We start from the raw sequence: 15262 nt of genomic DNA, 5'->3' as shown, positions 1-15262 counted from the left end.
TAAAAAACCAAACAGATCTGGGCAGGAATCATACAGTTTCTAGTAGCTGATTAGTGGACTGGTCAGCAATAAATCACCTGTCCTGGACAGTTAGTTCGTAGCTTAGAGTCTGTCTACACTGCAATTAAAAACCTGCGGCTGGCCCATGCCAGCTGACTCAGGCTCACGGAGCTGGGGCTAAGGAGCTGTTTAACTGCACTGCTGATGTTCGGGCTTGAGCTGGAGCCCAGGGTCTCAGACCCTGCACGGTAGGACTGCAGCTCGAATGTCTATACGGCAGTTAACAGCCCCTTAGCCAGGGCCACGCGAGCCCAAGTCAGCTGGCATGGGCCAGCCGTGAGAGTCTAAGGGTATGTCTACACTGCCCACGTTACAGCACGGCCACGACGTGGGCAGTGTAACCACGCTTTAGCGCCGGGGGAGAGCTCTCCTGGCGATAAAAAAACCACCCCCCGAATGAGGGGTGAGAGCTTTATCGCCAGGAGTGCAGCTCCCAGCGATAACGCACTGGCTATACTGGAGCTTTTCGGCACTAAAACTGTTGTCGCTCAGGGGGGTGTTTTTTCGCACACCTGAATGACTAAAGTTTTAGCCCTGAAAGTGGCAGTGCAGACACAGGCTAAGTGAGTGTCTAATCGCAGCCCAGACATACCCTCCAGGCAGGGATTTACAGAGGAGATCCTATTCAACGCAAAGGCTCCTTCAGCTGGAAACCACCACTAGGGGAAGGGCTGAGCACATGTTATCACTGTCTGCACTGCTCTGCAAAGCTATATGCAGGGCCAGGGAAAGTGTTACGCTTCCCTAGAAGACTTCTTATTAAATGAGGAATTTACTGAAGTGGCCCAAGCAGATCAAGACTCCTGCCACTTAGACTGAGCAGATGAGAAAAGATCTTTTACAAGAGCCTGCATGACATTAGCTTCTATTCATCCAAACAGCACCCATGAGACCTCTATTTTCAAATCATCACAAGAGCACCAGTGGCAGAACAATTATAGAGTCAGTTACAGTTCCCATTATGAATATCAGGTTTTTAATCAGCTTATTATTTGATATAAAAGCTTTATTAAGGAGAAAATATAAGGTGGTGTGGTTAAGCACTCAAAGGTCTGGAAATGCAAAAGTTAATGTTATACACACAACCTTCACTCTGCCCCATGTGTATATGCAGGAAGAACAATGACAGAATCTGTAAGGACATGATCACTTACTATCTCTCAAATAATACATTAGAAACACCATTCGTCTATAATCTTACATGCACCCTAGTAGAGCACACGTTTTTTCATTCTTTTACACTGTACTTAAACTTGTTTCATTGCTATAATGGCCCACTATATTTCTGTTGACAGATTGTTAATGTAAGTGCTCCTCTCTCTAAGATATGTATTTTAAGCAGTTAGTCAGCACCCATTGTCTCTTCAAACAGCATGGCCTCCCATAGCTGCAATCCAGAGGATGAAAGGCTTAACTGCAAAGCAAACTGAGGCTGGTTTACACACAAAAGTTGTCCCAGTTTAACTAAAGCTGTGATTTTAAACTGGTTTAGTTAAACAAGTGCAACTTGTGAGTGGACATTCTTACATGTCTTACAAACTAAATCAGTATAAGCCAGGTTTAAACCAACCTGCACAGACACTACGTGCCTAAATCACTTTTGAAAAAGGGGCTGAGGTGCTTTTAAGATTTTTACCCAAAAAAGCTTTTCTTTTTTACACTATGGGAGAAGTGGGTTTATTTTCCTCCTCTCTCCTCTTATGCAACACCAGTCAAAGCCTTTCTGCTCGAACTTTCTAAATCAATCCACCTTTTGGCAGAGACCAGACCTAGAAGATTCCAGACTGAACAGTGGATTTTTAAGAAAGCTGTGTGCCACTGAAAACAGAGTGTTAGGATGGAAACTTATGTAAGCTTAAACTCTAGTGTTGTTTGCTGCCATCGCACTATAATGTGAGCAGACATACAGCAGTGAAACAGAGACTCACAGTTCTCAAGGGCTTTTTTGGTAACAATTTATTTTTAAAGAATTGAAGCAAAAAAGGGGGGATAGAGGATTTCTCTGTTTAATGAAAACTGACTTTTAAAAAAAATAAGAACAAATGTGACACACGTAGGGCCCCACAATCTTGTATTGGTAATTCCTTTATATACATATGCACACATTTAATTACAGGACATTTCTTTTAAAAATCACTCCCTCAGACAATGAATGGCACAGATAACTTACAATGAACTTTGGATGACTTACACTTGTGCATGCTACACAAATGCAATGTATTAGTAGCAGAAGTGATAAAAATTCCTAGCCCTTTGTATAATGCTTTTCATCCATAGATCTCAAAGTGCTTTACAAAGGTGGGCAAATATCATTACCCCATTTTACAGATTCCAAGTGGACTGACACAAGTTTTGTCAAGGAAGGGAAAGCAGTCAGTGATGCAGAACAGGGCAGGATACATCCAAAACTTTTTTTGGCCAGGGAGTAGAGAACATATCCGGAGCTCTGCACTGGGAAACAGAGCAAACAATTTAATACAGCTATATTAGGCTTGGTCATCTTAACCTTGGCTTCTCTGGTCCCTCCCCAAATTGATCCAAACATGATTATTAACTTGTACATTCAATTCCAACTCTATCTGCACTGGAGCCTAGCACCCCTGGTGCACACTCTACAGAGAGCACAGGAGCCAGATGCCAAACCCCCTTCTGATGACATCTTAAAGGAATGGTACATTCATAGGTTATAATACCAGAAGGGACCACTGTGATCATCTACTCCGACCTCCCGTATAACACAGGCCAAATATTCTGTTTTCAGTATTCTGTTACTATTCGTACGTTTTGCTAGCTTTAAATAAATCAGATACGATAGTGGGCTATGGATCATTCTGCCTCTAGGGCCCAGGTTGGTAGCAACTGAACATTGCTGAATGGCTGTTCAGTGGCTTATACAAAATGAGTTGGTGGCTGTAGTCCAGTTCTTAGTGAGCTCTTCACTTCACATCAACTAGCATCTCAACTGGTGCTAATTGGGCCCCTTGCAGGCTGACTCAGCAGAGGTGCCGAGGACTGAATGGACCATGAAGACCGAACTTTCTCTCTCTCTCACCCCTAAAAGCAGAAAGCAGTGAAGCATGTGGACAGAGCAGAGAGAGAAAAGCTTGCCTTGCTGATGCCTGCTCTATGGGAAAAGAGTTTGGTCTCTAGCACTGTCTGGCATCTTTCCCTAGCACTAAATTCACTTCTCGTCAGACACTGCCCCCACCCCCAATTTTGGCCAATATACAGGGAGCACCACTCTTACATGAACCTGAATGATCATACATTCAAATAGCGGTTGTTCAGCAGAGTCAAATAAACCAGTACGCTTACAAAATAACAAAACCAGGAAATTATGTGAGGAGCATGCCAGAATACAGAGTTACAGCTGGGACTTAAACACACAAGAGCCAAGAAGTTCAAAGCTACACCACCCCGAGTAACTTGGCCAGCATGAACATATTGATTAAAAGCCCAATTCTGTCACTCTTCTTTGCTCTAGGCAGTGCCTTGCTCCATGAGTATCCTCAATGAAGGTATTAATCAGTGTGAGTAAAAGTGGCAGAATTGGGCCCTAGCCCACTTTAAAAACCACTTACTAGAGAAAAACACTCCGTGTGCACAAGGGGTCAAGCTACGGGACTTGTGACCAATGTAAGTCTTAACTCTCTGACTTGCATTGGTTTAAATTCACAACCATATGTTGTACTTAATGCAATTCTTTTGCCTGGAATTTGAATGAAGCTGGAGTTTTTGTTTATGTGTTTAAATGAAATCTGTTTGGGGCTCCATTAGCATTTCAATCCTCAAGGGTCATCACTCCTATTGAACATGATGCATGTGTATTTCGTGTCACAGCTGTGCAAGGAGAATTTGCCCTACCCAGATCAAGGCATCCCATTAAAGTCTGCAGCCCATACGTGAGCCTGCTAAATAGTATCAGGGCAGCATACGAAAGCAGTACAGTCTATCCAGATTCAGTATAGAAAAATGACAATGCAAGTGTCTTCTCTGCTCGCAATTCCAATCACATTAGTGGCTTTCCAAAATGCAAGACTTCACCCTCCCAAGCAGCCAGGCTCTCATTCTTTGATGACAGCAGAATTCCTGCAGCTCCTACTTTACTGTAATTTCCAAGGGTTCTCGCTAACACAGAGCTGTTAATCTAGGTTTCACATTCACCACAAGTACCAGTGAAACTCATAGTGCACTCCACTTTCTTGCCCTGCCACATACAGAATAAGAACTCACTCAGGATTAATGGGTTTAGAACAGTATATGCTGCCACTCCCTTGTCCTAAGAGGTGCCTTGGTCCAGTTTTAACTCTGCCAGGAAACATTTTCACATTGTGTTTAGGACCCTGTGTCACAGATCCAGGAGTCTGGTGCTCTCACGCGGCGCTGGAACAGTCCCTGGGAGGAACACCTTCAATGTGTTAACCCCCTTAGGGTCATACTCTCACTGGGGTAAGTCCCTTGGCTTTACTGCCTCCTGGGACCAAGCCTTGGAGCCTTCAGCACCCCTGCTTCACACCATAAGCTCCCCTCAGCGAGTCCACCTGAATTGGGCACGTGGGAAGACTTACCCACCCAAAGGGAGCAATGCACCCCCCAACTCTTGACTCTGAGCCAGCGTTGTAAAAGCAGAAGGTTTACTAGATGTCTGGAACACAGCATAGAAAGTCCTTGGTTATCACAGAGAACAGAAAGTTACAGCCTGGTCCATCTGGGTCAGTTTGGAGCCCAGAGCTCTCTTACCGCCCTTTTAGTCTCAGTCCAGAAGAGTGAGCCCTGCTTCCAGCAGCCCACACATAATGACCCCCACAGGGGCCCTCCTCTGCCCTTTGTTCTGGTTTCCCATACAAAAATGGTCACCTTGCTCTTTGTTCTCCAGCTGGTCAAAACTGGCTGGCTTCCTGTAGCGGGTGGGCTCCCCCAATCGTTAGTTGCTAGGTACCAACCGGCTGGGCCATTGTCTGGGGCCAGCGCCCAGACAGCTACACGACAGTCACATCAGGATCTCTAGGTCTCTGCAATGAGCAAACACCCTTTTCTCCCCACCTAGTTAACCACGCAGCACATAGGAGAAACTCAGGCACACATAGTAGTCATACAAAATATTATGAAAAATTCCCATTTTGTCACACTTTGTCACCCAGAAAGCAGCTGTATCTGCACTGTCACAGCCAAGTGTGGTGGAGCTTTGTGACATGCAAGTCAGCATTTGTTGCAGTGAGGGGATTCCTATTGTTACACAAGTACTTGTTCAGTTTATAGACAATTAACTGATCCTGAGCACAGTGCAGCTCTTTAGCAATTCCTCATCCTGACTGAGAGCTTGGAGACTTTCAGTATGGGATGGAGAATGATAAAGGATAGCAAACCACACCACGTTATCAAATTTCAGAGAGAGGCACCATTTCAAATCAATCTTGTCCCTGAAAAAAGTACATCCCTCCCCATGCCCTCGAACGATGCAGCACCCAGCAAAACGGAGATCATGAAGGAGCCCCTACAGACCACCAGGAGGGGCCTAGGCAGGATTCTCCAAGCCATGATGGCCGCCCTATGATGGTGGATAATGCTCATGACTTCAGGCAGAGTCCTGAGACACAGATGAGAATCCCGAGTTGCCCCCTACGATATACCTCAGGGCCCAATGACACACAGAGACCCAACACTTCCCTACAACATAGAGCCCCCATGCACCTCAGGGAGCTGTTTTAATGGCTCTAAGAAACATAAGAACGCCCTACACAAAGACATGCAGTGCTCTATGTTAGGAACTATTCACTCTGGGAATGCTTTGTTAATTTCTTATGGCTCAGTGGATGCGTTTAGTGGGGAATCTGTAAATTAAGCCTTACTAACAAACCCAGATTATAAAGATAGGTAAAAAGTGGGGCCTTGTCATAAAATACACTGGCCCAAGCAGTCAGAACTCACCCAGACATCTCTTCTGAAAGACAGCAGGAACTGTCAGTTTTATAAACTTAATCTGCAGATGCTCTGCACACTACCACAACCTGTCCTGCCACCGGTCTCTAAGGGAGGGAAGGAGTGATTAACTCTCATGCTGCTAACTCCAGACCTTGTCCTCAGCTCCTAAGAGACTGCCAGCTGTGCTGACTCACAAGGGGCTCCAGTCTACTGGGGTGGACGCCAACATCCTGCTGCTGGAAAAATGGGAATGTGCAGTCACAATCGCACCCACAGGACTGGGCCTGGATTAACCATTTCACGTGAATGTGAAAGAAACAGTTCACCTTGAAGTAAGGAAACCCTATAGTGCCAGAGAACACGTACCCTCGTGCAAACAGTCATTTCTACATACTACCGCTACGGGCAAGGCCCCTTACATGCAGTTTGCATCAGTTTTCCAGCATATGCGGTGAGTTTCGGTTCTCGGCGATTCAATGACCTCAAGGAGAGGAACAAGAGGGAGCTGAGAAGCACCTTCTTACCTTGGTACTGGGAAGGAGACTCTGATGGGCGGCCATACTTGTGCTTTCTACCATCTTTCCAGTCTATGGCTAAGACAAGAAACAAAGCATTCATGTGAGTGAGGAAGCCCGCCTGATTCAGCTCTAGTCTTCAGCATGAGGTGGTCACGCAGCTACACACTGGACACTGACTTGGTTTCCTCTGACTCACAGGCACTTTGTATCTCCCAGGGAAGAACTGACCCCTGGACAAGAGGGAAGCTCCCACTGTTTGACTCGCTCTCTCCCCATCAACATCCACTGCAGAATCTACCAAGCCCCCATCTCAGTTTACATCTGCCTCATCCCACTGAGCTCAAGAGAAGGAAAATTGGGCCTCAGGTGTCTACTGGGTCTCAGTCTCTATCAACTCTCACCTGCTAATATTCATCATTAACGATGAGCCAAGAGGCAAGGAACAAACCCTTTCACCTTCTAGTTTTTAACATTTTAAACGAGGCTAAAGGCTGGTAGGCTTCAGGGACAGACTCTGAGAGGGGGGGAAATGAAAGTGAAAGGGGGCTGCCTCCCCCTGTGCTGTTTTATGGGAGTGGGAAGCCTGGATCAGATCCCCATTTCCAAATAAAGATCAATGCAGCTATTCCCTTCCCCACCATCCACCTAGCCCCTCTTCTGGTGATCCAGGGGCTTGGACATCAATGGGTTTCCTCCAAAGTCCTGAAGGATCACACGCAAAGTATCAGGAGTCTGAGCTCCAATATGGGGTGCTCACTGCCCAGGTCACCAGGGCCTGAGACACTGAGTATTGCTCAACTCCTGCAGAGAGAGCCAAATTCAGCTAGATAACATCCCACTGGCTGCTCAAGAAATGGTGCTGATGGCTCCACAGGCTGTCACTTCAAGTCCTCTTTGCTCACAAGGATGGTGGCCACAGACTGTGAAGTGGCATAAAAATGGAGGGATTCTCAAGACCCTTCCCAAAGTGTGATAAGCAACAAAACAGGCAACTCCACACATGGAAGCCTGACAGACCATGCATTAATAGACTATTAGTCCCTGTTTGGGTGAGCTGCTTATCAAACGAGGCTGCATCATGCACTGGTAGCTGACTAACGCACACCCCGGCATGCCTTATTGCCATTACAGTGTAACTCATTTATTTTACATTGCATTTTTAAAGCTATTTTAATGCTGTTTTCAGAAGTAATTTTGTGGAGCTCTATGTAATATACTCTTCCACCATGAAAAGGAGTTTTTAGTGAAAGGATATGAGAAAAAGATGTAGGGAAATGGATTTAAAAGCTCTCAACAAGAAGCGGAAAGAGCCACAAACTGCTGCTGAAAGGGCAGCTGGACCACCTAGGGGAGAGGCCAGGTTAAAACAGCCATTTTCTCCTTCAGCTCCTCATTTTCCCCACAGCTTCCAAAGCACCTCCCTTTGCTGTCACATACAGTCAATGTAATAGTGAGGACACCCCACATGTGACTCACTGGACTTGGTGCATAACTGTGACCATCAAAAACGAGCCCAACGGCCAATCAGAATGTGCCTTTGGGCAATCAGTGTTCCCAGGCAGACTAACAACTGATATTTCACATGGAGGGAAATGCTCTACCACCTCTCGAGAAAAGCAAGGACGGAGCAGACAAAGCTCAGAAGACAGAGATGGAGAATACCTATGGGGCACTTAATGCCCCCTCCCCCACACCATACTTCTGTTCAAACGCTCACTACTTTGGGCATTCTGGATTACTTTATTGAGTTCTTTGCAGGATAAGTCACATTTCTGCAGTTAATTTTTTTTAATGCAAAATCCTTCATAAGCAGCACACAAAACCAACAAAAGGGGAAGGAAACTCCAGGAACACAGGGGCTCCGCTGTGCAAATTACTTTAGCTAAAAAAGTTCAGTGAATTATAGAAAACCAGGTAAATAGGACAGGAACCTGTTTGTATCCAGCACATGCATTGATTCTGGAACATATGGCACTGCATTCACAACACAGAGGTCACAACGGCAACACTGCCTAGCCTCCTGCTCCACATGGCAAAAAGATGACAAGCTGTGTGAGAGGCCACACTGCTGACTAATCAACCTGCCTCTTTTATTTCCAGGCCCTCCAGCTGCCTCCCAGCATGCGCTCCCTGTTTTCCGTCATTTACTTTCACTTCATTAAAGGACAAGTGGTGCTAGAAAGAGGATAATGCTCCTGTAGGATAAACCTCTGGAGAAGCAAAGGAGACATAAAAAAAATAAAGGGAAGGGGGAAGAAATCAAGCATGGAAATCTCCTGCAATAAACATGTGCATGTGGCAGATGTGAACAAAACTGCAGCGGCTGCTTCACTCTTTACTGTTCTCCCCTCCCCCATCCTCTGTAGAAAGCATGATGAGATCACTCCAGTGAAATGCACATGTATGGAACACCACTAAAGGAAATCAATATTTCTTGGAAGAACAAAAGCCACGAACTGCTAAGATGCAAACAGACTGCTTGGGTTTATCCTTCTGTTTAGGCAAACAGCACATAGGTAGCTTGCTTGTAACTGCACAGTGCTCCCTGTGCTTGCAGTTGCAAAAGCCTTGTAATGGGATGAAAGATTCAGGCAACTAGAGTTAAGTTCCTGTGATATATTTGATCTCCACAAGGTAGGCTGGTCTTCAGTTTCATGCCTCATTAGAAGGGGGAGGCTTCTAACAGCAAGCACTAGCTCAGCTCATGCTGGGAGCACTAGCAGATGGTGCATGGACCAGGCTTCACAGTGAAATATCACTGCCTGACACGATGCCCCAGATGCTGCAGGGGTGCTATGAGGATAGCAAAAGCTCCCTTCAAATGGCCTTGCCACCCAAGCCAGACTAAGTGCTTCCTTAAAAAGGTCTGTGACAGTTATTATCGTGCACAAGATCGTGAAGGGACTCTGCAGCAATGGGAACTGAAGTTTTACCTATGAAGCAGGTACAGTGCAGATAGCTGCAGTGTGAGCTCCCCCATGCTATTCCCCCAGTGATCTCTGCCCTGACCTGGCGGCACCCTGCAGCATCGCTGGGACTGAGAGGTCTCCATAGCAGTTCAGCTCTGTCTCTCTCGTGAGCAGTCCCCATGGCATGGGGATGGACTAAATGACAACAGAGATTTTTCTTTAACTTCTACCCATCTGGACTACTGTCCAAGGGGTCCAAGTGAGACCTACTCCACTCCCTTCTCTTCGGGCTTTGCCCCAGACTGGGACACAGGTCCCAGAGCTTCCTCTCCATCTTCATACCAACTCTCTAATGATCTGCAATTGATTCATTAGTTTATACCCAACTAACCAAGGGGCCTTTGCCTAGACCGAGCATTACCACTTACCTTTCTGAGGGCCTGGCTTCCGCATTATACCGCTTGCTGCCGTCCTTAGGCTGGAACTAGCTCGGCTTTAGCTACCTGAAGATGTCTAGGACAAAAGAAATAAACATGATAAAATTCCCAGCTCTGCATCATACAAGTGTCTGCAATATTAAATAAATATGCAGTAGAGAAGAAAAAGTATCCTTTCATCCCAAACTGCTTAGAAAATCTCCTATTGCTAATGTGGACAATACTGTCAAACCTTCTGAAACCAGAACGGTCTTTCTCCAATAAGCGAGCAACTTTAAATGTATAGCAGCAGCAGCAGCAGCACAAATTAGTAAGAAGAGCATATGCCAATCTCTGTGCTCCCAGGTGGAGGGTTGTTCTTGCTCTCTAACAAAGAGAGAGAGACCTGACATTTATTAAAGAAACACATGGAAATGTAGTATTAACCTGGCGATGAGAGTAACACAATTTCCAGCATGGCACTTGAAGTTTGAATTGCACATGGCAATTCTGTGCAATTAGTAAGAGGAATTGGACATGGAGGCAGGAAATATTTTTCCTGGTACTGCTGCAATGCAAGTCCTAGCTGCTGATCTGTGTTTGCTTCCCAGTTTGAGGAGGGCTGGCTAGTAAGTCCATTTCCAACAAGTCAAAGGATTTGTATTTTTGTCATAAGAAAGCATTATTGATTATCAAAGCCAGCTGGAGATTTACTCCAGACATTTAGGTCAAAGGGCATGCTTCCCTTCCTAGCCAGGTCACAGGAGGTCTGAAGGCCAGTTTCACTTGTACCAAGTGATATATAGCATACTGCCTAAACCAGGGGTCTCAAACTCAGATGACCATGAGGGCCACATGAGGACTAGTACATTGGCCCGAGGGCTGCATTACTGACACCTCCCGCCCCTGCCGCCCTCGGCCCCGCCCCCACTCCACCCCTTCCATGAGGCCCTACCCCTGCCCCGCCTCTTCCCACCCCTTCCCTGCCCCCATTCCAACCCCTTCCCCGAAATCCCCACCCCAACTCTGCCCCCGCCCTGCCCCCTGGGGGTTCAGGAGGGGTGTGGTGGGGGCTCAGGGCAGGGAGTTGGGGTGTGGGGTGCAGGAGGGGTGATGGGTACACCAAGGGGTCAGGGTGCAGGGGGCTCAGGGCAGGGGGTTGGGGTGCAAGAGGAGTGCAGGGTGCGGCAGGGGGTTCAGGGCAGGGGGTCAGGGTGCAGGGTGCGGCAGGGGGCTCAGGGCAGGGGTCAGGGTGCAGGAGGGGTGCAGGGTACGGCAGGGGGTCGGGGTGCAGGAGGGGTGCGGCATGGGGCTCAGGGCAGTGGGTTGGGATGCAGGAAGGGTGAGGGGTGAGGCAGGGGGTCGGGGTGCAGGAGGGGTGCAGGGTGCGGCAGGGGGCTCGGCTGCAGGAGGGGTTCGGGGGGCAGGATCTGGCCTGGCGCATACCGGGGGCAGGGCAGGCTCCCTGCCTGCCTGCCCTGCCCCCGCAAGAGGCTAGAACGTGGGGAAGGGGGGGCGGAGGGGCTGTGTGTTTCTGTTGCTTGAGGCACCGCCTCCAGCAGCTCCCATTGGCCGCGGTTCCCCGTTCCTGGCCAATTGGAGCTGCTGGGGGCGCTGCCTGAAGCAACAGCCACACACAGCCCCTCCGCCCCCCCTTCCCTATGTTCCAGCCTCTTCCTGGAGCTGCGCAGGGCAGGGCAGGCAGGCAGGGAGCATGCCCTGCTCCTGGTGCAGGTCCGGACGGAGCCGCTCTGGTAAACACTAGGGGAGGGCGGGGGGGCTGCGAGAGGCTCGCGGGCCGCGTGTTTGAGACCCCTGGCCTAAACCCTGATTGAAAATTCCTAAAATAAGTGGCTAAGCCAAGGGTCTCAAACACGCGGCCCGCCAAGTTATTTGTTGTGCCGGCCAAGCTCCCCGCGCCCCCCCAGTTATTTCCTGCAGCCGCCAAGCTCCCCTCCCCTGCTGCCCCAGCGCGCCACATCTCCGCTCCTCTGCTTACCTCCAGGCGCTTCCTGCTGCCAAACAGCTGTTTGGCGGTGCTTAGCACGTTCCAGGAGGGTGGGGGGAGGAGCGGGGAGCCGCACGCTCAGGGGAGGAGGCGGAGAAGAGGCGGGGCTGGGGTGGGGATTTGGGGAAGGGGTTGGAATGGGGGCGGGAAGAGGCAGGGCAGGAGCGAGGCCTCATGAAAAGGGTGGAGTGGGGGTAGGGGGGGCACTTTTGTACCTTTATATGAAAAAGTGTCAGTGATGCGGCCCTCCGGCCAATGTACTAGTCCTCATGTGGCCCTTGTGGTGCTTCGAGTTTGAGATCCCTGGGCTAAGTCCTACACAAGTCCACTGCGACAGAGTCAGGAAAGCTAGCACAAGCACGTATTGACACTAAACTAAATGAAAGGTGCAAGTATGTCAATACAAATTCCCCCATTTAACAGTGTGGGCAATTCCAAAATTGGAATCTCTCTGCAAACGGAAGTCACATCACAGGATGCAATGCGAGATTCCTGTTTAAAGAGACACTGTCAGGTCCAATTTAGCTACAACATTTTGATTTTGTAGAACAGACTTTTCCCAAACCTAGGGCAAGTTTTTTATTCTAATGGATGATTTTTTTTTTAAATAAAACTTTCCTCTCTGGTGTTTGCAACCTTAAACAATCTCCAAAATCAACATGAATACCAACAACAACAACAACAAGACTAACTGTTTTGGTAACCAATTGGAGAGAGCAGCAAAAAGTAAACTTTACATTATCTGTATATAGTGAAATGAAACTGTAAAGCTTCTTTTCATTTCAATAATTTAAGGTGAATTATGAGGAAGTTGATTGAAAATATAATTTTTAACCTGGGAGCAGAACTTCAACGTCTCCTCCCTAAAAAGTTCTTTCATAATTTCACTTTGTTAAAAGGTGCTGAGCTAAGAGCCTGCGACTGCGTCCTCTAGCCGTAGACCAGGAGGAGGACCCTGCATCTAAGGCACTGCACAGAGGCTCAGGAGACCTGGGTTCAGTTCCCTGCTCTATCACAGACTCTCCGCGAGGGGTGAGTTTTCAAAAGTATAAATCCCTCTGAGTACTAATGGGATGTGAGGTCTAAGTCACTTTGGTGAGTTTGAAAGTCCACCCTGAATCTCTAGGCACCTTAGTTCTTCACATATGAAGTGGGGATGACACTGCTCTCTCCACCAGGAAATTTGTGAGGGTAAATTCACTCATGTGCGTGAGGCATTCAGACACTACGGTGACAGTTGAGGAGAGAGAACAAGTGCAGCATGGGCACTATACACTACCCTTCCACCTGGGCTTCAACCCTGTGCTGGAGGGATTGACTACCGCCAAGTCTCCACAGCCTGTCCCCTCTTCAACTTCTCCACAGACATTGCCACCGAGGAACACAACAGGAAAATGGTCAATGTGTTACTAAAAAATAGGGACTGCCTCTTCCTTAAAAAGGGTAGTAGGATGATATTCATAGTGAACACCTCGCTGCTAAGAGCTGGACTAAGACAACCAATTCATTTGCAATACTAAATGTAACATACATAAGCTGTCCTGATGACAAGTACCCCCTACCAGGAGCATAGGTAGAAGAGTCAGACTTATCATGACAACAGCCAGGTAATTTGCCTACAGGGTGCCACTAGAAAGGCTCTCATACATCATGTAAACAGCACGATAGAAAGTTGAAGCGAAGACTGTCTCTATCGATGGTCCATATTATTACCAGGGATCCTAGGTTCCTGTGATAAAACCCCTGAAATTCTCCAGTAATAAAACAAAAAAATCTGCGTTTTTCCATGATCAAAATGAAATGCTGAACTTTAGTTTCCCTAGCCACAATATATATAGGGATCAGTTGAACACAATGTTTTATTGATATACAGTAGACCCCCATTTATCCAAGCCTCCATAATCCAGCTCTCTGTATTAACCGAACCATTAGCCATCAGGGAGTGACTGCAGCGGGGCTCGGGCGGTCAGCCCTGCACGGCTGGGGCTCAGGTGGTCACCTGCAGGCAGCTGGTGGTTCAGTTAACATGGAGACCCAGATAATGAAGGCTTGGATAAACAGGGTTCTACTGTATATGTCCCGTCTCCCCCCCCCAATGTAAAAACCAAAGATTCTCTGTAAAAATGTAAATTCAGCATTTTTCCATGGCAAATGGATTTCTAGGACCCCTGGTTATTACCAACAACACAGGGAAATGTAGGAGCAAGATTCTGGAAACTAAATACAGATTATTCAGAAGAAGTCTGAAATCCAAAGCCACTATGGCAGCTTTCCCTGAGCCACTCACAGTTCCACATGCTAGGCCAGCTACACAAGGGAAATAAAGATTCTTCATTTATTAGTTAGAAGGAAAGCCAGTACAGAAGAGAGAATCTCCGTCTTCATCCAAACAACCAGAGTGCAAGACTCTCAATGTAGAAGCGATCAACAACCAGCCCCTACCTCTGTAAGAACCCAGCCTAGCAGAAGGAAGGTGTAGAAAGCTCTGCCTTCCAAAGGTAACTGGTGTGCTATTTAATGCGGTGAAGTGTTCAAATACCAGTGATGAGCACCACAGACATGGCTATAAATAACCAAATTGGAACCAGAGGTCTAATATGAAAATGAACAAGGCTTGACAAATCCACTTGTCTGGCCACGGAGGAGGCTTTCCCAGGTAAGTACTATCAACTTCAGCAGAATCCAAGGGTTTGTTTAAAAAGGCTCCTCAGCCAGAAAGCCAGAATCTTTAGTCAGGTTCTTTGAATATTAACCTGATCCTCAATACATAATAGGTAACGTACAATATAGCATGTTAACATTTTATTGCAACTTTGCCTTAAAAAATAAAAAAAAATTCAGCCATTACTGTTGCAAAAATAACCTTTTACAGATGGAGAAAATATAAACCAATACAGTGCTGTCTTTCTAGGTCTGTACACACAGCTCCCTTGCCCCAGCTACTGCTCAGAGCATTCCCAACCTGCAGCAAAGTGAAAACTGATCAGTCTAGTTGGATTTCATTGCTGCTTTTCAGAACCCTATAAGCAGCCGAGAAACTGACCAAAAAAATCGAGTCAGTTTCACCCAGAGAAGCAAATCCTAGAGCTATTCACTGGAGAGACCTGAAAAAAAGGAGACTGGGGGAGGGTTAGCACAACTACACCACAGCAACTCAGGGAATGGGGGGAGTAGGAAAGAGAATGTTCCTTTTCCCTGCAATCTGCAAGAGGGGATTCAAATTTATCAGGCACCTATTATCTGAGCCCAATTTTTAGAAGGAAGCCTCTGAGAAGGGTCTAGAGCAGGGATCGGCAACCTTTGGCCCGCCAGGGTAAGCACCCTGGCGGGCCAGGCCCGTTTGTTTATCTGCCGCGTCCGCAGGTTCGGCCAATCGCAGCTCCCACAGGCCGCGGTTCGCCGCTCCAGGCCAATGGGGGCTGTGGGATG

At 47.4% G+C, this 15262-nt stretch overlaps 1 protein-coding gene across 1 annotated transcript in view; it reads right to left on the bottom strand.

The window, feature by feature from the left end:
• Nucleotides 1-9877, bottom strand: part of SCMH1 (Scm polycomb group protein homolog 1) — an 86242-nt gene extending 76365 nt beyond the window's left edge. The window contains exons 1-2 of the mRNA XM_065421577.1: nucleotides 9838-9877; nucleotides 6507-6575 (exon numbers count right to left, since the gene is read on the bottom strand). Coding sequence (XP_065277649.1) covers nucleotides 6507-6575; nucleotides 9838-9862 — 94 coding nt within the window. The 5' untranslated portion in view covers nucleotides 9863-9877. The remainder of the gene's footprint in view (nucleotides 1-6506; nucleotides 6576-9837) is intronic.
• Between the last annotated feature and the right edge of the window lie 5385 nt (nucleotides 9878-15262).

The sequence above is a fragment of the Emys orbicularis genome, chromosome 23 (genome assembly GCF_028017835.1).
Source record: "Emys orbicularis isolate rEmyOrb1 chromosome 23, rEmyOrb1.hap1, whole genome shotgun sequence".
In the NCBI taxonomy this organism is placed as follows: Eukaryota; Metazoa; Chordata; order Testudines; family Emydidae; genus Emys; species Emys orbicularis.
The sequence above is the reverse complement of the archived record's forward strand: the minus strand, read 5'-3'. Positions and strand labels throughout refer to the sequence as shown.